Source organism: Microchirus variegatus (assembly GCF_963457635.1).
Source record: "Microchirus variegatus genome assembly, chromosome: 5".
NCBI classification, from domain to species: domain Eukaryota; kingdom Metazoa; phylum Chordata; class Actinopteri; order Pleuronectiformes; family Soleidae; genus Microchirus; species Microchirus variegatus.
This window is the reverse complement of record NC_139806.1, coordinates 19,345,646-19,372,363: the sequence shown is the minus strand read 5'-3', so window position 1 is coordinate 19,372,363 and position 26,718 is coordinate 19,345,646. Positions and strand designations below refer to the sequence as shown.

The window sequence follows — 26,718 nt, the reverse complement described above, 5'->3', positions numbered from 1 at the left end:
TTAGTTTAACTTGGACAAATAGGGTATAACCAGTGTTGGGAAGATTACTTTGGAAATGTAGTTGGTTACAATTACAAGTTACCCTGTTGAAAATGTAATAGTAGTGTAACTATTTCAATTACTTTCTCAAAGTAATGTAACTAATTACATTTGATTACATTTTGATTACTTTTCTTAATTTTGAATGAAATCTCTCAACTGTTAACCATTTTCACATGTTAAGACCTATAGTGTGATAAACCTTTCAGCAGTACTTAAGACTATATAAAAACAACATAATAAAAGACTCTTTTTTTAACCATATATTATGAGTGTGACTTTAGGCCTGTACTGTGAAGGAGGCTCACTTCCTCACTAAATGGAGCGACAATGGGCTGATTTCAGCCAAGAGGAGCAGGTTGTTTTAATGGAGAGAGTATGAGTGATACAAAAAAGCCTGAAGCAACAGTGTTGCTGCAAATATGACAAGAGGCTGATTTTAATTTCTGACAGATCTACATTGAGCTGCTTTTAAATATGAATCTTTAGAGCAACAACAACTGTTGTTTTAAACTGTGTTTTATATTGTTTTCATATATTTCACTGATCACAATTATAAAATGCCAGTGTGTGTTTTATTGAAAGCGAGGCTGGGTGTGTGTATGAAAATAGGTTACGGTACAAGCAAATCTCATGTTGTCTCTGTACAAATACCTTTTTAAATGTGAGAAAACAGAGTAGACCTACTCAAGATTTGTGTTTGGGCAACACATAACAGGCGAAACAATTCATTTATTCATGGCCACATTAAGTTAAATTATCTGTCCTGCTGCGAGCGCACAACATCTTTCAGTGGTGATTGTATATAAAGGTAAATAGGCTACAGCCTAATAAATGACCTCCTGACGCTGAGCAGCTGAACATCAGTAGGAGGACACGCTCACAGAGAAAGTAAACAGCAGCGGATCAGCGCGATCTCTCCCTCCGTACAAATGCTCCGTTCTGATCCAGCTCCACTGGACTTTCAAAGTAAAGGTGACGCCAGCTGTAAATGAGTTAAATAGTGAAACAGCGGCACTTTTATAGCCGATGTTATGATTAAACTGATCAGGACCAGGTTCTGCTCTGTCTGTATGAAGTGTTTTTTGTATTTACAACTGTAATTTAATTACATATTTTCTCCCAGTAATGTAACTGATTACAATTACGTAAATTTTGTAATTAAATTACGTAACCTCGTTACATGTAATTCGTTGCTCCCCAACACTGGGTATAAAATGTCTGCTTTAAGTGCAAGTCAGTCCTCTAAACCAGGGGTCTCAAACTCAAATGACCTGGGGGCCAATGTGAATCTATTGTGGTCAAGAGGGGGCCGGCCTAGAGAACAAAAAGTGGGGAAAAAAACAACTGTTCACAATATTGTATCATGATATCACACGTGTACTTAATAATACTATTTATGATGCAAAATTAAGGTATGTATGGATGGATGGAAATAATGTATTAATATCAAAAACAGACATTTATTTTAAATTACATAAATAATAGTCTGGACAACTGTAATTAAAGGCGCCATATGTAAGAATGTGGCCAAAAAGGGTTACTACATTCAAATTCAAAATACCGATGTCTTTTAGGTTTCGTTTTCTGACGTAACTGGCAACCCGTGGTTGCTCGGCAGCTGAGACTCTACTACTGACTGCAATGATCGGTAAACGGCGGTAGGTGGCGCCACATGACAAAACATGATTTCAAAACATAAACATGATTTGCAGTCTGCAAAATATTTTTTTGAATGCAAATATTTTGGCTGTACTGTTGTTGTTGGTTGTTGGTGAGTATTTTGGATGTTTTTTTTGCTTTGTAAAGCTGATCCATGTCAGTGATAACTGGATTCAGCATAAGACTCACTGAGCGCAATCAACGAATGACCTTCAATTACGTCTGTTCTTCTGACATTGTGCGCTGGAATTATTCACACAGACAGCAACCAGAATCGTGTAATCAGGCTTTTATCTGCAATAAAAGGTTAATGTGTTACCAATCTGCATCCCTTTAACATTTAACGTAATGTAACAAAACATTTAAACAATTTAGTCAAACATAAAGGTCATGAACACATAATTAATTTGAAATTCTGTCAGAGTGAACACCTTCAAAGAAAAAACTTGTTTTATATACTCATGGATACTTTATACCAAATCACAAGTTATTTTTATTTTATTTATTTTTTACTTGAACACACTTTAGTGTAGTAAGCACCACTTTTTACTAGTGATTTATTTCCTTTCTTTTTGTTCATAAAAACGAGCCAAGTGAACTGTGCCGTATTTCCAAATTTAAACATTCTGAGTATCGGATTGTCTAAAAAAGGATATACACTCTATTGCACATTCGTATAGCTTCTGTATATACACTGTATATTTAAACACAGTAATGGACAAAATTTGAAGTGTTCTAAGGGTTAAAATATAAGTTTACTATGCAAATGAAGCACAATCTGCAGCCTCACCATTAAATGCCACTATCTCTTACACACTGTACCTAGAATTGAGAATTGAGTTGAGTTCACTTTGAGAAACCCTTATGTTTTCAGTCACTGTATGTGATGTTCACTTTTTGGCATTCATGATGTCTCTTTTTCACGTGTATATGCAGTGGCGTGCATGGACATTTGGAAAGGGCAGGGGCGGAACTTAAAAGGGCACCTGCTGAACTCGCTGGTGGGCCAGGAGTCACTGGGGACAGAATTTTGTGGACCTCTACAGTATATGGATCTCCACATATTATTGTTTCATTCATTTCTATCACTGAGATGAACACTTTCTATACATCACTCAATACACATTTCATCTTAGGAAGAACTGGCCCACCCAAGGGTCACATACGACCCCCAGGATGATTTTGTTAACATTTCATATTAGGATTACAGTCTGCTAATATTTGTCAGTTTCAGATACCTGTGACTCAATGTGTTGTGCCTTTGTCCATCCACTGTGATCTGTAAGTTGTGCAAATGCTAAACTTTCATTTTATAATATATAATAATATTCTCTGCTCTTGAAATTTCAGGCTGTTCTTAGTAAGTTAACTTATTATGCTATTATTTGACTGGTCCGGTTCACTTGAGATAAAATTGCATTGTATGTGACCCCAGAACTAAAAATGAGTTTGACACCCCTGCTCTAAGGACATGGCCATGTAGGGACACCAGGAGTTTCATAACAGCACCCTTTTTGATTTGAAGGACACCCACAGGAAACAAAGTTACGAGTGCATCTTATAGCACACTGCATCACTTTTCTCCTCGAAAAAGCCTCTTCTGCAATCAATTTTCTTTAAATTTACATTTCGCTTTAGAGGCCTCATATGAACTTCACTTTCCCATGTTTTTACCACTCCAGAGGACACTTTAGTGTGTGTCTTGTGACTCAAGAGGGTGCTTTACCGCTGTATATATGGTAACATTATTGTAAGATAACTGCTATCATTAATACACCCGTGTGTTTAAAGGTGTTACTTATGCTCGTCAAAATAGCAGTATTTTAAAGGTCCCATATTATGCAAAACTTCAATCAAGTTTGAGCACAGAAACGGTCACTGGGGGGAGTCATTACCAAGTCTTTGCTCGTATATATTCATTTGTTAAGAGCCAAAATAATTCTGTTAATTTTTGCCCATGCCTGGGTTGATTTCTCATAGTGTGTGCTTAGTTCATTTTGAAAAGATTTTGTTTCTCCGTAAATGTTTGGCACAAAAATAAAGGTCTCAATCACATTATGCCTCTTCTTCTAATCAGTGTTTTGGTCTCAGTTAAAGGGGACATATTATGCAAAATCAACTTTTTAATCATTAAATCCTTATGTCTGGGACTCTGGAGGTCCAATCAGTCGGCAAAGTGTGAAAAAAGATGACTCACTCATGTTTTTGTGGTCCTCCTCAGTCTAAGTACAGGAGATAAAACATGCGATGTTGACTTCTGCACTCATTGGGACGTCACAATGCGCTAAATTCCTGGAATTGTTGTCTCGCGGAGCTCTGCTTTGTCCGAAAAAACACGGAAGTCCGCAAAAAGTTCTATTCTTGGCTCCGCAGTGCAGCACAGAGTCCTACACAAATTTCCAGCCTCAGAGGATTTATCTGTCCAATGGATACATGTTGTATATAACGGCAATGTGCCTGCTAGAGCCTGCAAATGATCACTTTTCCAAATGCTAACTGCTGTTAGCTCCCAGTAGCCTCTGTGGCTGATGTCATTTCCTGTTTCGTTTGACTTTTTTTTTAAAGGTGGACCTAAAGATTAAAAGTACTACACAGAGCGTTCAGAACAGCGCTGTTTTGTGCAGGGTGATTGAACTGCTGTGGTGCTTCATCCTTATGGTATTTTGACCAAAGCATGTCACAGACATGTTCATTAGGACACCAGGGAACTAGGTTAACTTGGAGACATAGGGTATAGCATGGGACCTTTGTGTTTACATAGTGTCATTAACATGTATTTGAGCACAATGACAGATCGCACACACATCAATATTTCAGTAACATTCTGAGAGTGTCGTCTGACTGCTCGTCACGCCAAGCAAACATCATCATCATCATCATAAATCTGGGAGAGATAATAATAATAATAATAAAAATCCGCCACAAGTAAGCCATGTTGTAAAAGGCCTCATTTATTACTTCATTACACAGCATATTTGTTAATAAAACATCTGCAAAAAATAAAAGAATCCTCACTCTAGTTCCTGTGTTATAAGGGAATATGCGACCAGGATCATTTAAAGCACAGAAGCATCACTCAGACTTTCTTTGCATAGAGCACACCACCATCACCATTTGTTCCCCTCACACACTCATGTCGGCATAACAAGCCTGCACAGAACCGAGCTCTTCACTGACCCAATTTAATTTGCTGTCCTCTAGACTCGAGACTTACTGACCCGTGGGCCTCTAGTGTTTGGGTTCTACTTTGTAAATGAAAGTAGGAGCATGACTAATTGCGGCTCGACTTTCTTTGATTATCAAAGTTCAGTTGTGACTCTGCTGCACTCGCTGTGCAACACAGGGACGTTTAAAGGGCCATAAATCTTTTTGCTACATTTGCAGTACCTTTCGCTCGCAGTGTTTTATTTATTTATTTGTTGTTGTCAAAAATTTCCCTTTTATTATATTTACAAGCTTTGAGTCAAAAAAGATAAAATATTCCAAAAATACACCATTGCTGATTTTTATTCTTCTAAATTGGTCCACAGAGTAAATCATGACAATGACAAGGTTATGCACTGTCTATCTACTCGAGTCTGGTGCACATCGAATGAACAAATGCAATAATTCCTACACATAATTGCTCACCGTAATTCTTTAAGTTCATTTGAATGTCAGTGTTTATTTACATAATCAATTTATTTTAATAAATGAGAAGGAAAAAGATTATGCCAGCTGTTTAAAATCATGTTCAGAGTGGTTTTGTCAGATTATGGTTGAGTGGAAGGTGAACCTGATTGACAAATTCTTTCATTCAGTAATCCTGCAAACACACAGAGGAATAGAAACAAGGTTATTGAATAGAATCATACCAGCGCAGATTTAAAACCCATTCATTTCTTCCCTTAATTCTGCCAGCAAAATAATATAGAATAATTCAACTCTTTAAACTTTTAGTTGGACGTCACATATGTATGGAAAATATATATATATTTTTTTTAACTTTAAAATTGAAATTTGAATATAAGTTAAAGTTTTTTTCCACCTGGAGAAATATTTTTGCAGAACTCCCAGTGAAGGGTGAAATATGTTTCACTTAAACCCATAATTGGTTAAAATGACATACAGTAGAAAAACCCATGGTGGGAGTGGATTTTTTTTGTGTCGATTGTTGTGGTGTGTGTGTGTGTGTGTGTGTGTGTCTGAGGAAGGAAAAACTCCACTTAAAAACATTTGCAGTCCCACATTTTGGGTTCATAGTGTTTCTGTGAAGTTGTTCAAAGTAGAGGTTTGTGTCTAGTTCCACAATTATTCCCGAAATTCCTGAAAATCTGATGCATCTTCAGAGATGACGGCTGTATCAGTCCCTCCTCTTCCACCACCACCCCCCATAGAGTGTCATAATCTCAGTTTATTCCTCTTCTGCTGTCCACATTTTTAGGCAATGGTCATGTGTGTCAGTTCAGTGTCTTTTTCACGAGGGCTCTGAGAGCAGCGCCTGTCAAGTGACATATTTGAGCTTGGGCATCTGTGAATTACATGAGATACTGGACAGTGAAGGAATCCCAGTGGTGGTTGCGGAGCCGTGGCTCTCCACAAACATTGGGTCCAGACAAGCGACCTTGGCAGCAAAAAAAGCATGAATACAATGAAGCACGGCAAAGAGGTTTGAGAATTCCAGCTCCTGAGAGAAAGAGAGAAAAAGAGAGAAAAGAAATCTTATTTGTACTCAATTACATTTGACCTTGTTGCTTCAAAATTCTATAGCATTTCTTTGAATGCCTTCCAGCACAACACTAGGCTTATGTTACTTACTTTTGCTTCAATAGATTTGGAGTCTTGATTTTGGAATAAAAACTTGATCTTGCTTTTTCCATCATCAGATGATCCTTTTAGTTGAGAAAACTTGTATCTCCACAGCACTGCCTAAAATATAAAGATTACAAAAATCATATCAGTTTCACTTTAATCCTTTTATACCTAAGCCTCAAAATGTCCGTCTGGACTTGTTCGTGTGTGTGCTTATTTTAACCTTTTAAAGGCCACAAAATATCCTGTGAGTAAGTGTTTTTGCCCATTTTTCCAGAATAACTTTCAACATCTGGCAGTAATTTTTTTTTTAACTTCATGTTAAAATAGTTTTAACAATTTAAAACTTCACCCCATGTTGCTCTAAATGGATATCAAAAATGCGTTATAGAATGTTGTATGAAAGTGGGTAAATGGCAAAACTTAAGTGTGCTTTGAGTGGTCATTGAGACTAGAAAAACACTATACAAACCATTTAGTTTGGTGTCTGTTGCACCATCAACTACTACCCACCACATTTAACCAATAACACAGGTAGCAACACTTTAATACTAAGGATGCCAAGAAATACTGAATGATACTGAACTTGTAAAAAAAGCACTCTTCTCACAAACATCTTGACCAGAGAAGAAAAATGAGGGTCTGCAGTGGAGATGCGTTAAAATATAGACATTGAAGAGGAACAGGAAGTTGACAACAGACATGCTGATGTGGATACTTTTCTCCCAGACAGGGAAGCAAAACAGGGAACTTCAGCCACAGTTAGCAAATACTCTCTATCTTTCTTTCCCTCACTCTCACACACTTGAGTACTGAAATATTCTACTCAAGTAAAAGAAAAAAAATGCTTTAACTTTCTCACTATTCACGCCAATTCACCTGTCCTCATCATCCACCTGTCCTCATCATCCACCTGTCCTCATCACTCACCTGTCCTTATCACTCACCCGTCCTTATCACTCACCTTTCCTCATCAGTCACCTTTCCTCATCATTCACCTTTCCTCATCACTCACCTGTCCTTATCACTCACCTTTCCTCATCAGTCACCTTTCCGCATCATTCACCTTTCCTCATCACTCACCTGTCCTTATAACTCACCTTTCCTCATCATTCACCTTTCCTCATCACTCACCTGTCCTTATAACTCACCTGTCCTCATCACTCACCTGTCCTTATAACTCACCTTTCCTCATCATTCACCTGTCCTCATCACTCACCTGTCCTCACCATTCACCTGTCCTCATCACTCACCTGTCCTTATAACTCACCTGTCCTCACCACTCACCTGTCCTCACCATTCACCTGTCCTCATCACTCACCTGTCCTCATCACTCACCTGTCCTCATCACTCACCTGTCCTCATCACTCACCTGTCCTCACCATTCACCTGTCTTCATCACTCACCTTTCTTCATCATTCCCTGCCAGTTTTCAGTGCGTGAATTATTATTGTTATTTAAATTCAGGCCAACATTTTTTTTACTCCGTAATGGATGTGATTTATTTTAAAATTACAAATTTTAACCTCTGCATTTTTATAGTCGCCTTGTTATCTTCTCTCATAACATGATAATTATCTGTTCTCTGTTGCTTTCACTTTTAATCTGTGTCTATACATTTGCTGTTTCATTATACTGTGTATAAATATAAAACAGACAGAAGAACACTTTGGTATGAAGACGAGTATAAGTGCAGTGTCTAATGCCAACCATACCCCTGGAAAGGTTTTCATTTGTGATTATAGTAAACATTTCAAACGCCAAAAGTCACTGTTGTATATATCGTATATACATCAACTTTAAACAACAAGAAAACATAATCACTATGCGTCTCTAGTCACTGCAATCAAATTTATGAATTCCTTCCTGTGTCCCTCTCCATGAATCAACCAGACACAAACCTCTGTGGGATATTGTTTTTTTTTTTTTTTTTTTTTTAACTATCAGGAGATTTAGCAAAGCCACGGAAATTGCCCCTGAAATAACAGAGTTCAGTAATTTAATTTGTGCTGAAGTGGATAAACAAAGGCTGCAGAGTGAGTTTCCAGGCTGACTCTTCAGGTCCAACACTGTCCATGTTGTTCATATGAATATGATTATTGTGTCGTCTGCTCCTGCAACCGCAACACACGTTTGATTGAGCAGCTGCGATTCTCTGTACTTCTACTCGTGTACTGCGTTTAAATGTATTTCCTGCAATGTTTGTATTCTCTGTTCATGCTCCTCTGGCTTTTTTATACATCACTGAAAACCAAACATCTCTATTTTTCAGAATGTTAAAAATGTGATTTTATGTTGATAGAATAAACAACATAATTTTCTCGTGGCGGTTAATGAATTCCTTCTTAATCCAAAATAGCGCAATTTTCGACAAACATCACCAAGCAACACAGTGAAAACTACACCTTTATATACTCGTGATACTAATATACAAACCAAATTAATTCTATTTAATGTCCCTAGGTAATCTTTTTAAGTCATGATGAATAATTAATGAAACATTAATGGATAAATCATCTTTTTTTACCATTCTGTTTGGTTAACATTGCGTTGAAGCAGCAGAAGCTGGACACTGCAACCATATGTTCATTATGCTTGTTAAGTAGATTTCACTCAGCCTCGGTCACAGTGTGTGCACCCTGCTGATTAAAGCTGGTAATTAACTGGTTATCGTGAAGGCGAATGTGAACACGAGATCCACATCTTAACCTTGTATTTGTTTCTTCAACATAAAACAAAGTAGATCATTTTCTCCAACTCCCTCTTTCTATTTGTTTCAAATGAGTCAAGGTACTCTGCAGTCTGTCACATTTTAGTCATCTGGTGCATTTTTGTTTTATTACAGCAAAATATTTCCATTATTGCTCAAGTTTGTTTTTCTCTCGGTTTAACTTGTTATCCACAAGGATGGAAACACTGGAGTCTTGACAGCTCACTTGCTATAAACACAGCCATCAATCATTGAAGAAAAATCACTTTTTTTTGCATTTTCAAAGTGCTACAATCTAAATCCATTCATGAGATCTTGCCATTTTGAAGTCTATTGGTGCACGCAAACCCTCTAGTCACAGGTTGATCATGTTTACCTTACTTTACAGTTTTATATACTATAAATCACTGTAGAGGCCTTTGATATGGCAAGTTTTAACATTTAATAGCTAGACTGGACATGTATTACTGATATCTGTAATTCAATTCTTCCTATCCACAATGTCATTCTTCCTATCCACAATGACATTCTTCCTAGGACAAATGATGTCACTTTTGCCATTCATGTGTATTGGGCTTTCAATTTCAGATATACACAATGACATTCTTCCTATCCACAATTGGATTGGATTGGATTGGATTGAAGATATCTGAAATGGGAGTTTCTCCTAGCAATTCTATTGCAGATATCCAGAATGTTCATTCTAGATATCCAGAATGTAATTGTGGATATTTAAATCCCAATACACATGAATGGCAAAAGTGACATCATTTGTCCTAGGAAGAATGACGTTGTGGATATCTGAAATGACAATTGTGGATAGGAAGAATGTCGTTGTGGATATCTGAAATGTTCTGAAACAGGAAGAATTGAATTACAGATATCTGTAATACATATCCAGTCTAGCGATTAAATGTCAAAACGGCTTGCCATACCTTTGTTGTGTCTGCCTTGTTTTCTATATGACACAAGTTTCAATTATGATCGATATTCCACAAGGCTTTAACCCTTTAACACCGAGTGTATCGCAGACGACACGTTTGCACAAGGGCACTTTGCGTTACCTGATTGATTGCGTGACAGTTTGTGCTATCGGACAAATTCCAACAGTTTCTGAGAGCTGAGAAGTTGCACGTCAAATACACGTGGTTTGCAGGAAGCCGGAAAATCAGCTTTGTCACCATAGAGGAGAGAGTACATACACCTGTACATAATTTCCATTTTCGGCCTGTTTTGGGACATTAATAACAAATAAATGTTATTTCAAATATGTTTTATGCTGTTAAAATTCCAAATTTGACATGCAATATCTGGGGTTCATGTACAACTAGTGTTTTGTTTTTATTTTCCCCATCATTTTAAATTGTTAACACACTATTTATAACTTGTAGTAAATTGTAAATAACTGCCAGATATTGGACGTTATTCTGGAAAAATGGGCAAAAGCACTTACTCACAGGACATTTTCTGGCCCTTTTATGGTTAAAATAAGCCAAAAATGTCCAGACAGACATTTTGAGGCTTAGCTGTTAAAGAGTTAAAAGGATTTGGTGAAAACCTCCAACTGTGGATAACATGTCACCAGATCCTCAGCCAGCAGATTACAGCGCAATGTGTTGTCTTCGATTAAAACAAATTCTAACTTTCAAATTTGCCAATACCAGCTATTAATGCTGGAGAAATCCCACCTTGTATACTGTGTCAGCCATGTAGTTTATGTATGGGTCGTGTTTTTGTGCTTTTCACTCTGTAAACAACACGCTGGCAACATTTTTTACTGTGTTCTGTGGGACTTTGTTGCGCCACGCTGCAGGAATTAGGGCCAGGATCTTAGAGAACAATATGGCAGTGCTTGTGTCCTGCACCGGCACATAATGTGCACCAGTGGAGGAGTCCACATGGCTCACAGATTTGGGAAAAGGCCAAAAACGAACTGCAGGCAGAAGTGAGAGGTTTGAGCAGAGGGGGGAGCCAGCCATCAAAACAAATAAATGTGCTGATACTTTAGAAATGCACACAGTGCAAAAAAGCTTATCAGCACCAAAGGAAAAAAGAAAAAGAGAAGCAGAGGCATTGTGGTTAGTTTCATCACACCGTGTACAACATCCCACTGAAAGCATCTGTTTCTCTGTGACCGTGTGCCACTCACCTTTGAAGCTGCATCAAAGCACACAAAGCCCATGCTGAAGTCAATAGTGAGACCCATTAGGTGGCTCTCCATGATACAGGCATATGTTTTACTCTGCAGTTAAAAGGAAGAGAACAAGATGTTACCCACAAGGTCACAAAAGTCAGAATGTTTTTTTTTTACGATCTTTACCAATCTAAAAGGCACTAAAACGACTGAGCTAACACCGAATGCTAGATTCCAATCATTACAATTCCCTGCACGTTTACCAGCGTTCGCGTGCCCACCTGTATTCTCTCCACCTCCAGGAAGGTGGCCATCTGAAAAGCCTTTTCCCAGACCAGCAGCTCACACTCCAGCTCCACACTAAAGAACATGTCCTCCCCGCTCTCCGTCTGGACGCTGAAGCAGTGCTTCCTCTTGTCCAGAAGGTCGTTATCCTGAGATAAGACGAGCACAACTGCCAATGCTAATCACGTACAGAGTGATGCAGAGATTTGACAAGCAAGAGCAATGCAGCTAAATGAAGGTTCATTTCAGTCCGAGGACTGCACCTCAGAGAGCACTTCACTTCTTCAACACTCACATTAAGGTAATGGGTTTATACGCACGCGGAACCAAACAATGTGCAGGATTGTGTTACATCCTCATTCTCACATGTAATGGCAATGTAGGTCATATGTGAGTCTCTGTGGAAATAAAGCTCCTATAACGTGCGCCTGAATACATTTTACACAATCAAAAAGTGACCTTGAATCCGCAAAGAACGAACAATTTTACAACTTTAAAGTGCTTAAAATGATGAACACATACAGTAAGTGGGTGAGTTTTGTTACTGCAGTCCTTGGATTGAGTTTATATTCAGTCAGTGTAGCAAGTGTGGCTCTTCCTTTTCTACATGTGTGGAGAGAACTCGACACAACACACAAAAAAAAGGGTGCTTTACCTTCAGAATCTTGCACATGATCTCATACACAGTAAAGCTTTTCTCGGCTCTGGTCCAGTCCCACGTTGTCACCTGAAAATATCACAGATAATGGAGTGAAAACAGCTGATTTTTAAAACTGTCTTTATTTACAGGCTACAGACTGATTGCAAAGCCCTTTAGTTTCTGGTGTCGTAGGCTTAATTTTCATCAGCTGCATTTGTCCATATAGCTATAGTAGGAGCTAAGACGCCATGTCAATTAAGAAATGTTTTGCAGCGTACGCCACAATTAGACATTTATATTTTATTAGAATAAATATAAATGTAGGCTGAATTCAACAAATGTGCATGTTCTGACATAACAAGCTGCCCATGGTAAGACTTTGATGTACAAAGTTTCTTCTTCTCTTTATTTTGAAATTGTGAAATTCTTTCTCTGAGGCTTTGAGTTGACTGTAAAAACAAAGAAGAAAGGCCGTAGGACTTGAACAGCTCCTCACTTCAAACTACACCCTTTCATACATTGAATCACATTTGTTTTGTTTATTTAAAGAAATGTTACTTGTTGTACAAAATCCACATATCTGTACTTTACTTTGTTATTTGTATTTCTAGAAACTTTTACTCATTACATTTGAGCTGCTTTACACTGCAGTTTTGCCATTTCAACCATTCACACACTCCAACATGGCTTTAAAAGTGTCTTGGTCAAGGACACATAATAGACTAGCTTTTACTTTGACAAATACAAGTATCCCTTTAAGGTACTTACAAGACTTTTATTATGTATACATGCATTTTTTACTTAATTCACGTCGTAAATAAGAGAAAATTAGTCAACAGCACTTTATGTAAGTGTAAGTTCACCTGGAGAGTATTTAGTCTTCAGTCTGTCATATTTTATACATATTTATTTTGGGTAAATAAAATGCAAAAAGTACTTTCTCTTTTCCTCCTGTAATAAAACACCAACTACTTTTAATATCATAATATAAATACAGTTATCTAATGGAATGCCATATTACTACTATAGGTGGAAAAAAGTTAATATAAAGATACCAACAACAGTAATAATAATAATAATAATAATAATGACAACACAAGTCCATCCACACTCAAGTGTGGCTTCAAATATAATCCAAAGTCAATCCCTATTCGTGGCTAGGATTTATTTGAAGAGACCACATGTTTAATAATAAATAAGTCTCAAAACAAGCTGGCTCATATATTCCACCATCCTCTCACATTAGCATATTTCATTCATATCAGCACATTCAAGATGAGCAGGCAATTTCAGTTATCCATCAATCTTTTCCCATCTTCACTACCATCGACAGCTTATCCCTCTTGTTATAATCACTTAAGTGGCTGGCAGAATGAAAACAGATTTAATGATCATCATCAATCAAGGGGAGGATCAATGGAGCACAAAGGATTATGAGTGAGCCGCTTCCTTCTGATTCCAGCAGGGAAGCGTTTTCTCCTTCAGCAATACATAAACATTTAATGAGAAATCCCGCGCGGCGTCGAGCCACATCACTTCTAACAATGACGCCGCGCGGTTTCAAGACGAGAGGCCAAAACTTACAGGCGGCGCTGAGAACTTGAAGAGTGAGGAACCTCTCAGCGCGAGGAACTTTGGTGAATACATTCGGTCCTGAACGGAGTCCTGCTCCTTCTCGTCAACCCAGCCCATGTAGATAATCTAAGGTTAAAACACAAATACATGTATTTAATATCAAATATTAAGTCTTTACCATGTGTAAATACACAGAGAAATGGAAAAAAAAACAGTGTTATTTCTGCACTCTTGGCCAATAATACCATGCATAAGAGATCAATAACAACAAAACCTAACGTAAGAGAAAAACTAAACGGTCTGAAAAATTGCCCAGATGATCACAAGCAGAACAAACAGTACATTATACAGTATGATAGATTACTTTAATAATCCCCACTGGGACATTAATTTGCAGTGGCAGCCATATCATGTCAAAGAAGTAGAAATGAAGGAGGCATAAAAATGCTAAAAATACAACCTCCATATTTAGCCTGCTGCTTAAAGCAGTGAAAAACCCCATTAACAGATGTTAATATCACACTGACGCTGATAAAAGGAGTAACACATGACAGCTTGTGATGCGTCCTATGTGATGATGATAACCAGTTGCCACATAAAAACTATTTCAAGTATTTGTTTCTTACATTTATGGACCTGATGTCATACTGATATAATGACGTATTCATAGAGGGAGAACTAATAACCACTGTCAGGCAAGCGAGATGCTGATGTTGAAAGCTCAAAGAATGCAAATGAAAGGTTTTTCTGAGGCGAAAGAATGAAGAGACACTCTTCATGTGTCTTGTTTAAGAGGAGTTCAATTGGATTAACTGTTTAATTTCAAAGCCTCATCTGTTTCAGTGTTAATAGTAAACTATTTAATTATGTAACATGGACACTGCACATAAGGCAGATCGTAGCCATGTGCCTAGAGAAAATATGTAAACATGATGTTAAAAAGCAAAGAAAAAGAGCAGGTGATGCTTTATGTCTTTATACTCTTACACGCAGAGAGAAGATGTGAAGTTCTTAAGAGAAGGAAAAAAAAAGAAGGTTAGACCAACAGGGAGATGAAAAGAGCGCACAGCCTCAGCTGCGTGATTTTCGAGTTTTGATTTTAGACATCAAGACTTTCACACCATCGCTCCTCATTAAAGTCAAGGAGACGTAAAGCGTTTCCTTGTTTTTTTGTGTGTGTGTTTGTTTTTGATGGATCTGCTAAATAAGCCCGTGAAAGATTGGGGACGAGCAGTCACATCCCTTGCAGCTTAATTTTTCAAATGAATTGTCAAGTGAATTCACATGTTTTTGTGAAGCAGAAGCCCCCCCCCCCAAAAAAAAAACAACAAAGAAATATTAAAAAGAATCCCACTCTCGCGTTGATGGCCCCTGTTTGAACTGAAAGATGACACTGATCGTTAACTGAGTGAAGGCAGTGAAATCCCTTCCTGATCATATCTCTGTGGGTAGACTTTAATGATGCAAACACTTTCTTTGTGTTGCAAGAGCAAAATGGGGCCTGTTTTCTTTCTCTGACTGACTGACCTGCTTAGATTCAGCTCTGTTTTTAACACATTGGGTAAAATACACAAAATAAAATAAAACATAAAAAAGCAGCAGGAGCTCAGCTGCTGTGTGAAGAAAACAACCTACCTGCTGGTTGACTGGAAAGTTTCTGTTAATCTTCTTCACCTGTTAAATTCAAGAGGAAAGTCAATAAGTCATTAAAAATATCCAACACTAACAATCGGGCACCAGTTAATATCAGAATATGAAGTATTTGCAGGACCTCCCACTGGGACTGACAGTCATCATTTGTATTTGTGTAAGAATAAATAAACTATGACTCATCCTTACTGACATGTTAACCACAGCACTGAATAAATACTGTTGGAGCCACTTAAAAAAAACACATTACAAAAATGAGAAAGAAAGAATTATTTCCACAAGGACACAAGGCTTTTCCTAAAAAAAAAAAAAAAAATAAAATCCATTAAAAAAATCCATTCACTGTGGTAATAAAGGCATCGAAAACTACTAAGGGATCAGTGAGCCTTTAAATTAAAGCATTCTGCTCAGATCACAGGTATCACTCGCACCTAATTCCTGCCGCACTATCAATATAACTCTTTCTCAGGAGCTGAAGACCAAATTAAGCTGTCCAGGCCTGATACCGTCCTCCTATAGAGGCGAGAACTAACTGCTCTTTGTGAAAAGTTACCGAAGTTTGGGCCGAGGGAGAAAATCCACGCTATTGTTGTTTTTACTTTCTCCTTTTTTAAATTTTTTTTCAGTGTATGCAGGAAGTGAAGGGAAAGCAGCCAGAAGAGAGTAAAGCTGAGAGTTTGGATATATGGGAGCAGTGACGCTGGGTTTGTTGGGGTGCAGCTGTGAGTTGTTGTGGCCAGTCACAGCTTACTGCAGGGCTGACATCAATTAGGAGAGGCTGAAGAGTTTACACTCTCCAAGTGATAAAACACACATCAGCTCTGTCTAAAAATACATGTGATTATAGTAACAGCATCGTGCTGTCAGGGAATCAATGCTCAGTCTTTAAAGTTGTTCTCTCTCCGAAATTGTATCCAATGGCATATTTCTATAAACAATTATTCTTGCACATTTTAATCAATATCCACTTTTTATACCCCTTTCTGTGCTTATTTTAAAGGTGCATTATGTAATAAATCTAAAGCAACTGGCCATAAAATCCTCCTAATATGTCACAGAGACTCTCAGAGAATATTTGCATTAAAAATGTGGCGCCACCTACTGCCGTCTACCAATCATTGCAGTCAGTAGAGTCTCAGCAAACACGGGTTGCCAGTTACGTCAGAAAACGAAACCTAAAAGACCTTCGGTATTTTGAATTTGGATGTAGTAACCGTTTTTGGCCACATGCTTACATATGGCACCTTTAATCATAAAAGGGCCAGAAAATGTCCTGTAAGTTATTGCCCGTTTTTCCAGAGTAGCGTCCAATATCTGGCAGTTATTTACAATACTGCATGTTAAAATAATGTATTAACAATTTAAAACGAAGAAAAACAAAAAGTTATATTTAGACCACCACAGTTTGTTTCCACTCTAACAAACTGAACTATCATGTTTTTCAATAAAAACAAGCCAAAAATGGAAACTTATGTACAGGTGTTTTCTCAACTCTCTCCTGTCTGGCGTGAAAAACGCTGATTGTCTTGCTTACCTGTAACAGCGCGAGTGAAATGACCGTAATAACCACATCTTGGCTTTAATGTGTAACTTTTCAGCTTTCAGAAACAGTTGTAAATTTTCCGATAGCACAAACTGTCCAGTAAATACGGCGATGCGAAATGTACTTGGTGATACGCTCGGTGTTAAAGTATCATTAGTTATATTCTCAGTTATACTGTATAGCTCAGTGGAAGAGCGAGTTGCCTTTCAACTTGAAGGTTGTGAGTTTGATTCCACCAGTCTACACGTGTCCTTGGGCAAGACGCTTCACCCCACTTTGTGTGAATGGGTGTGAATAGATGAATGGCAAAAACTGTAGATAGAGTAAAGCAGCTTTTAGTGGTCACCAAGACTAGAAAGGTGCTATATTAATACAAACTGTTTACCTTTGTTTGAATTCTAGTTCTGCAAATTTGATTATCTGGACTTTCAATTTCCTGTTTAATTTTTTGTCTCATCGTCATCACTGGGGTTTGTCTTCTCATTGTAGGTTCTGTTTCCTGTTTTATTCTGACACTTCCTCTTTGTTTGGATACTGACCTCGTCCTGTCTTCACCACTTCCTGGTCTTTGTTGATTACCTGCCCCGCCCTAATTAGCTTCACCTGTGGTCTCTCCCTTCCTCATGTGTATAAATACTCACCCTCTTCTCTGTGTTCTCTGTTAAATCGTCTGTTTTTCTTCTTGTTAGCTCATGTTCTCCCAGTGTTATAGATCTAACTACTACTACTATATAAGTAGATATAGTTTTTTTTCCTTTTGCTCTTTGCTTCACTTTGTTCTTGGATTATTTTTCCTTGAGACATTCTTCATCATTCACCGTCTTCATTGAACATGGATGTTACCTGCACTGACCTTGTGTTGTCCTGGACTTGAGTCCTAGATTGCAACCACAACAACCTCTTTTGATACTAAAAGGTCTTTATTGTGGTCTCACCCTGAACCTCCATCATCCACACAAAGCTCCTGAATCAGCTGAAGGCGAGAGCGCTGCAGACATGGTGAGTTTTTCCTCTTTCTTTCTTCCTATTTCACACATTAAGCAGCAAAGCTGCTGTGAGGGATATGTGGCACTGATAATCGATTTTCTTTGTTTGAGTTATTTTTCTTGACAGTTTAATGTGTGAATGAATTCAGCGAGGCTGGTCATCTCAGCAGCTCACAGGTTTTGGTTACTTGGTAACGACAAACGCGTCAAAGCGCCTCGGTGAAAAACACCTCTGGGTTCTCCCGTACATGAAAAAATATTGAGTACTTTTTGCTCAGGTGTGTTTTTATAGTTGGAAAAAAATGATATATTTTTCATCAAATTGCCCATAGGTTGTGCTGGAAAACAGGATATAAGACACTCTATATTGCACATTCTTATAGACTCTGTATATGTGTTAACATAGTAATGGAAAAAAGCAGCCCAAATACTTCTAAATAAATAAAAAATAAAAATCACCATAAGTTGCGCACTACAGCTTTAATTACGTCCAAGTTGCTAATGACTCCATCTATATAACGCTATGAAGATGCATTATACATGCATACGTTAACACAGCTTCTCCATGTGCCTGACACAGTTAACCATGCTCCCCTGAGGAGTATTACAAAGCATAAATCATCATTGTGAGTTCTGGGGTAGGATATGGCCACACATGCTCAGTCTGGTGGGCTTTTTATTACGAAAGCAATTATTGGTCTGCTGCTGTCTTAACTCTGTGTTTGTGTAGTGGACTGGTAAATTCTCTCTGTGTTTTTAAAACTATCTTTTTTTTACTTTCTGGTTCAAATGTTTGCATTGAAATCGGGCAAAAAAAAAAAAAAAGGTGCTTCAGCTTATTCTGCACCTGCTACATAAAATGTGCTGCAGAAGGACTTGAATCTTACCGAGTTATTCTCACTAAAGACTTTTTCAACTCGGGATGAAAGAACTGGAGGCAGACTGACAAATTCCCAGAGATGTCACTGTTTTTGTTGAACTAGTCGTGAAGCTGAATTCTTCAGGGGTTCATTTATTATTTTATGCTTTTTTATGTCTGCAATTTGTGCTGCTGCCTGTCTTCTCCCGCTCTCCTTTCAAGTTATTCTCAATGAGATTGCTTTATGCTTAGTCCTGATGGTGGTTAGCACTGTTACTTCACAGCAAGAAGGTTTGATTCTCAGTCCGGGACTTTTCTGTGTGGCGTCTGCATGTTCTGCTGCCATTAAAACACATGTGAATGTGGCACACATTGGATCACGTTTGTCCATTGTGGTACGTGTGATACGCTCAGTCACAGCAGCTGTGAACAATCCTCCATCTGACCTCGTAAATTTTGTCGTGCAATTTCAGTCCTTTCCTTTCATAACAACCGTGTGTCCTTAAATAAACTGGTGATCCGCGTTACTTTGCTTTCAGTATTCGAGAAGATGATTCAATTCCACTCTAACAAACTAATCCATCAGTAACAATCACTTCAATCACTCAATATGTTGAGAGGAGCTGCCTCAGAAATAATCATGAGTCTGTACCAAACATGACCCGACACAAATGAGCAGTGGCCACGTTTCAAGGCTTGCGGCTCGGAACAGACAGACATTTAATTTAAAACTAAATGATCACATATTTGTATCTGTGTCTCAGCCAAAGCTGTTCAGTCTGAGCTGCAGTTCAGCACTTGTATTCCATGCCAAGGCTAAAAGACCGACGCTGATACAGAGCGCATTAACAAAAAAAATAAATGAATCATGGGTGTGAGTCAAAGCTTAACATACACTCTAGATGTGAACTGATTGTGAGTCATACTTGGAGAAAGCTAAAAGAAGTGTTCAGCCTGCAGTAGCTGCTGCTTTGCTGTGTAGCTGGCAAGTGGGAGTCGTTAGAGCCAATGGAGCAACACTTCCTTCATAATGCTCCCATATCGCCTTCAATGAAGCCTTCAAACGCACCGCTAAACAAACTCACAAGTGGTTTCTCGAACACGAGGACGGTCCCACGAGCTAACGGACCCAAACAATGAGGAACCTTTATGGGCATCTGTGGAGCACAGGGATCTGAGCAGTTTCCCTCCTCCATCATCACTCAGAGAACTGAGGCGGATTTATTTATTTATTTGTGATGAATGGACCAATACTGACAACAAACGACTAAGGTCAAACGTCGAAAACAAACAAAGACGGACGGAAGCAAAGGTTGACCGAGCTATCCGTGCGTTATTTCAATATGTTTATATAAAATGTTGCCATTTTAGTCCAGTGCTTGCGCGTCTCACTTCATGGAGCTGTCCTGCTTAATCAGTGGGCTCCATTGATCTTCATTTTCTAAAAAGGTCCATCTATGAATATTAATTTAGTCTTTTAAACACAACCGAACATTTGAAAAGGCAAATCCTTCAAATAGATTCTCAATTTTTACAGTTAATTTAGTTTTTCTTGTTGCTTAACATCATTCTGGGATTCATCTGCAGCACAATCAATCAAATCAATCAATCATTTTATTTGTCCCCAAAGGGCAATTACAGGAGCAGCAGAGAAATAAACCATGTGTGTGTCACACAAACACACATAAAAGGCTTCAAAACACAAATACAATTTTAAAATAAAGTGAGACGCATCAAACATGATGTGGAACATATTTAGAGTCTAAATGATTAACACCAGTGTAGTTCATTCTCATGTTGTTTGTTTTGGTTTTTGTATCAAGCTGCAGTTTCACATTCGGATTAATAAACTATCGACCATCTGGCTGTGAGTTTATATGTGCTCCTGTTACCTTTTCCTCAGGGAGTTAAGAGCCGGCAGATGGTATGAAAATAGTTATTATGCCGTTTGCTTTTGGCGACGAGTAAAGCAGCCCTTTTGCGGTTTCCTGCAAACGTATTGTTACTAGAGTGATATTGTGAGCAGGAGCACAAAGTTTATAAACGACGGTTAACAAAGAGTTAATGCAGCGCAAAACATTAAAATGAGAGATAATTAAAAATTACCATCAGAGAACCAATCATTAAAAATTCAAGCTATTCTTGGAAGAACTATTTATTCTATTGATAGGATAGTTGCGTTTTTTTTTGTGTGTAAAAAAAGTAGACGTCGTTCAATGAGCCATGAGAAGCAGAATAGGATTTATGTGTTATTTTGATGTGAACAGGGAGAGCAGAAAAACACCTTATAGGAGTCCATAAGGAAAAATAGCAGTAAAATTCTGACTCTTTATTATATGGTTTATCATGCTGTGAGACAGCCCTCGGAAGGCACGTAGGTGTATGTTGAGAAAATATCGTGTCTAAGGGAAGAGTTGTCTGACAGCATGGCAACCCTATGAAAATATTTAAAATATAGTGCAAAGTTAGATTTGCTTTGTTTTTGTTGGACCTTTGTTTACGAGGCTACAACACATTCCCTCTGCTGACCCTGTTCACATCAAAACAAGTAAATTGTGTTTTCGGTTCTCCCGTTTCTCAGTATGCTGAACATCGTCTACTTTATTTTTTATATTAGCCTCGACTTATAAAAATAGACCATTCCTTATGAAGCTTATTAATATCTGACTTCTCCTTTGGCCATGTCAGAATCATATATGCTCGTATTTACGTCAGAATCAGACTTTTCTTATCGTTGGCCACTCAAAGTTGCTTTATACTACAGTCACATTCACTCACACATTCATACTAACATCGATGTGAAGCGCATTTTCTATTACACATCTTTCAGACACGTTCACACGCTGCGACACAGCCGCAAGGAACAATGTGGGGTTAATTGTCTTGCCCGAGGACACATCGGCATGTAGACTAAAGCCGTGTTTCAACCAAGTGGAACTGTTCGATATGGTACATATTTTTTTTTGCATTTTCCATTACGAATAGTACCAAAACAAAAGTTCCATGTTTCGGTACCCTTCCCTTGAGGTACCAGAGTAATGGAAGGGTATGTTACGGGTGGAGTTAGACCCTCGGCAGTCAGCTGGGCGACAGAAAAGTGTCACTCCCTGGCGACCGTAGTCTGTTCTCATACAAAGCTTGACATCTTGTTGAGACACAAAATGAGCAGAATAAGCTGCTGGATGTCCTCCTTTGTTGTCTGCTAGGTCGCTTTCAATGTTATTTGTTGTCGGTGCACTGGTACGACTTCACGCTCGGATCTCGCTGATGCAGCCATTGGACACAGTGCGCACTAGAGCTGCAACTAGAGATTATTTTCATAATCGTTTAATCTGTCGATCCTTTTCATGATTAATCAAGTAATCGTTTGGTCCATAAAATGTCAGAAAACGTTAAAAAATGTTGATCAGTGTTTGTCAAACCTGGAAATGATGATGTTCTCGAATGTCTTGTTTTGTCCACAAAACCAAAATGATTCACTTTTAATGATTTGTTTGTTATATGGAGCAAAGAAATTAGAATATAATCACATTAAAGAAGCTGAAACAATCCGAAATCTTGTTTTAATCATGAAAAAAGCTTCAAACCGATGAATCTATTATCTAAATAGTTGATGATTAGTTTAGTAATTGTTTCAGCTCTAGCACACACCCCGCGTACCATGTACAGCTTCCCTTGTGAATGAGGTCTTTATCTGGTTAAATAAAATAAAAGTTACTGTTTTTAGTGGAAACGCAAGCCTGACCGAGGGTTTTCACTGTTCCAAACCATATCATGCTTTACCAAAATGAACTGTACCATGATGGAAATATGGCTTAACAGAGTTGGGAAATTGAAACTCGACTAGATCGAGCACTCATCCACTGTCACAAATTGACATGTGCGTCTTGCCATTTTCTAGCTCACTCAGACTCCAAGGTTATAGGAGAAAATAAACTCCCAATTGTTGAGGCCAGTCTGGCAGTGAGTCATCAACATTATGTTTAGTGTATCCCTCACTTTGTCCACTCCAATTAACCAGGGCTCCATTATCCCCTGCAGACCTTTACACACAAAGCCTCTAACACACACACATCCGCACAGAACACACAGCGACAGCAGCAATGGACACAGAATAATTACAAAAGCCCTGTTTTCCACTGCTGCTTTCTCTGTGTTGTGTCGATGTCATGTTGAGAGAGAAAAACTACTGTGACATTTTGGTTACATTTTACCAGACGAAGGCTCAGGAGGCTCTGAAAATGTAAATTTACATTTAACTGCATGGAAACGGAGGAAAAAACATCAAAATCCTCCTGATAAACATTTTCAAAATTGGACAATTTTTTTCTCTGGGTTTTGTGTAAGCCAGCAAGACACGCAATGAAGCTTGTTGGCAGTGTTTGTATTTGACTCCCCCTGCTGAGCATCATCAGCCGTCTGGAAACACAAAAACACACTGCTTCTTTTTCTTTTTTTTTCTTCCGTATCAGCTGTGGGGGAGCTGGAAAAATATGTTCCAGCAAAGACAGAAGAAGGCAACATTGTTATTCCTTTTTGTCTTGCCGAGTATCTTTATTACATAATATATTGTGATGAATTATAGATAATACAAGTCTAAGATTTAGCTTGAGGGAGAACTGTTAGTGTAGAGCAGAGCAATTTGGGTTATTTTGATCTCGCGTTCTTAGAAATAAGTAGCGTGTGCTTTGCTTGGCGTGAAAAGGCATTAATCTGTTTCTACTTGGTATGTGTTGACATTTACAAAAGAACTGTTGGATGATTCATAAACTCAACACCCAACCGAATACCTTATTGGTTTACATGGGTGACTGCAGGAGCCAGCAGACCTACAGTAAGAAGTGTTATTGTTTTATCTTACTCACATTGTGCTTGGTGAGACCGGAGATGTTGCTCACTATTGCCTGCAGCCAGTCCAAACAGTCCTCTGCTGTGGGACACTGGATAACTCCACTGCAGACGCCGTCCACGGCAATAACCTGGAAAGCATTTTTCCTGAGCAGATATAGAGAATTAAATATTAATCTAAACACTGTTGCAGTGATTCACACATCTAAATCATTACCCTTAATTTTCCTTGGTCCAATGTGTAAGAATAAGTGACATCTAATGGTGAGACTGAAGCTCCTTTGCCTAATGTATACTGTATATACCAGGCTTACTCTAAGGTGATACAAACTTATAAACTTATACAAAAATAAATTGGAGAATAGTCAATTTCTACCAATAACCCCAGCCAAATGTTACACACTGTAACTTTAAAACTGCAACTTTGTGGTTGGTGTATGTATACTGAACTTCAGACTGAACCAGGCTAAGTGATTCAAGCTATTGGACTTGAGCTGAGGATACACTATAAGACTTTTTGCCTGATTTTACCCACAGTTCACAGTTGAGCATAGTTTGCACTAGTTGGGGACAGTGGACGTGGTTGGCACACAAATCTGTTGGTGTGTGAGGATTGAGGAGTGACCTCAGTAGCAGTCAATCAAACATGTTTGAATTTTTTGGAGCAGACTCTGGACTCAATAGTGGGTAGTGTACTGCGATCCGTCATCAGACACAGTCATTACATGTGTGGTCATCATTCTTTCATTCAAAAAAAAAAAAAAAAAATCTGTTATGGGTTCATGTTCTGTATCTTATTTTGCTAGGTTCCTGTTTCCTGTCTTTGCAATTGTCTTGGTCAGTTGGCTGGGTGAAGTCTCTGAATCGCACACCTGCTTTTTCATTCACTCCTCGTCAGTGCGTCTTGTCTCCATACGCGGTACCAGACTTCCTCAGTACTATACTTTGATCTCTATGCGACCAACTACATGCTTCACTTTACAGTTTCCTGACTCAGAGCTCTGCCAACACGCCGACCAGCCTCTTTCTCTATTGATTTTGTGTTCTGTAGCTTTTGTTCTTTTGTAAATAAATCCTGCTGTTGCCTTATTTCAAGTTGCAAGTTTAATTTCCACTTATTTGGGTTTAGTTGGTCTTTAACTTTTTATGAACCAGTCAGTGTGTACTGCAAGTCTTCAAAATAGCTAACAACTGTGAATGTTGTGTAGTGTGTCCCCAGCTTAAGCCAAGTTAATTGGCAGTTGTAGCTCACAGACACAGTGGTGTCAATTTTCTTGTCCAACTCCAATCATAACAGCAAACAAAATATTAAACAATTCCTTTTGAATGTGCCAGCAGATTTTTGGAGAGGACAAAAATGACATGATAGATCAAACTAGAGTGAATCTTCATTCTAAACTGAAAAGGATATAATAATACAGGGGTAATCAATCTATAAAACAACAACATATAATCCCAAATTAATGTGCTAAAGCATGTCACATGATTACTGTTTTATACAATCTACAGCAGGGGATCAAAACAAACACATTGAGGAAAGCATAATGTATTGTGTTGAATCATAACAAGGGGTTATGTTTTCGGTTATGTTTGTTTGTGAGCTGCGTAACTCATGGATCACCATCACAGTGAGATACAGTGAGACAACCTTAGTAGAGGTTTGTTCTCTCTGAGAGCTTTCTGTAGTTTTTCTTCTACAACTATCAATATTGTTATTAATCATCACAAAGGAATGTGTATTCACTAACAGAAGCTCAATAGTGGACTGGCTCTTATATAACATACTGTGCCTGTCACACGCACCATAGTACCATGCGGCAATCACACTGTCTCCAGAAAACAGACTCAATGCTCACATTGTGAGTTCAGTGTTGAGTTTTGTGTGTTTTGCACAGTAGTTTAGTTAAATTATCCATTCTGATCCATCAGAAATATGACAACTGCTGTTAAGTGCATCATGCATCCACTGTTGCACTCTGCAGTGAAGCAGACACACGGATTTAGTGTAAGCAATATTACAGCACAATTGTTTGGTGTTTATCATGAATGGTTTAACAGGATATAAATACTTGCAAAACATATTTTCTGCTCCATTTGAAAAGCCCCCAAAGCACCTAAAATGTAAACCATGTCAGCACTACATTAGCTCTGCAAGTGAGAACGGATCTCACTGACCCTGCAAAATGAAGTCCCTGCAGTTTACCTGCAGACATCAGAGCCCGGCATGTACTGTGACAGGCGGGAGTGTAGCAGTGGAATAAGGCGCAGGTCCACCCATCTCTTCTCCCAGCGAAGCCCTGGGGATGTGGGCCAGGACGAACAGGACAGCGTGTCCTGCAGAAGCGTGAAATTCAAGTTAGAAGAGCTTGTCGTTTCCCATCCACCACATTTCTAACAGGTGACAAGTGAGGAGCTTGAGTGCTGCTGCTGCTGCCGCTGCAGGTACACAACAGGCAGGACTACAGCGAGCGCAAGCTGCAGAGGGGAGCTGATTCACCCTCCTCAAAGGATAAAGATAGAGCATCCCAAACAGCCAGCAATGACAGCTGCGTGAATACAACTTCCTGGCAGTGGAAATGCTGCTGCATGGTCACAAAGGGACAGTTATAGAATCTGTCAGTCAAAAGATGATGCAGTCAGAAAAAATTGTTGGGGGGGAAAAAAATATGTACCGTGTTGTTAGGATGGTAGTTTAAGTGCAGGCCACTATCACACAGAGGAGAGGACGTCCCACTACTCTGGTCACTTGGAATGCCTGAAAGTGCAGCACACACACACACACACACACACACACACACACACACACACACACACACACACACACACACACAAAGCCAATAAACTCAGTGTGACACTCATATTTATTTCAAGATTTCCAAGAACACTGAATCACAACCTTTCAAAAGAAATGGTGTTTGTTCTCTGCATGAGCTCCTGTTCTGTGCCAGTCGACTGCTTGATTGGCCAGTCAACCTGGCGTATGTGTATGTGTGTGT

General features: G+C 38.6%; 1 protein-coding gene across 1 annotated transcript in view; it reads right to left on the bottom strand.

Moving 5' to 3' along the window:
- Nucleotides 1-6,184: 6,184 nt before the first annotated feature.
- sntg1 (syntrophin, gamma 1) overlaps nucleotides 6,185-26,718 on the bottom strand; it is a gene marked incomplete at both ends in the record, with an annotated part of 29,646 nt that continues 9,112 nt past the window's right edge. Inside the window, 10 exons of the mRNA XM_083889969.1 lie at nucleotides 6,185-6,367; nucleotides 6,499-6,609; nucleotides 11,352-11,444; nucleotides 11,618-11,770; nucleotides 12,277-12,348; nucleotides 13,846-13,962; nucleotides 15,472-15,510; nucleotides 23,740-23,869; nucleotides 25,926-26,056; nucleotides 26,395-26,477. Coding sequence (XP_083746095.1) covers nucleotides 6,185-6,367; nucleotides 6,499-6,609; nucleotides 11,352-11,444; nucleotides 11,618-11,770; nucleotides 12,277-12,348; nucleotides 13,846-13,962; nucleotides 15,472-15,510; nucleotides 23,740-23,869; nucleotides 25,926-26,056; nucleotides 26,395-26,477 — 1,112 coding nt within the window. The remainder of the gene's footprint in view (nucleotides 6,368-6,498; nucleotides 6,610-11,351; nucleotides 11,445-11,617; nucleotides 11,771-12,276; nucleotides 12,349-13,845; nucleotides 13,963-15,471; nucleotides 15,511-23,739; nucleotides 23,870-25,925; nucleotides 26,057-26,394; nucleotides 26,478-26,718) is intronic.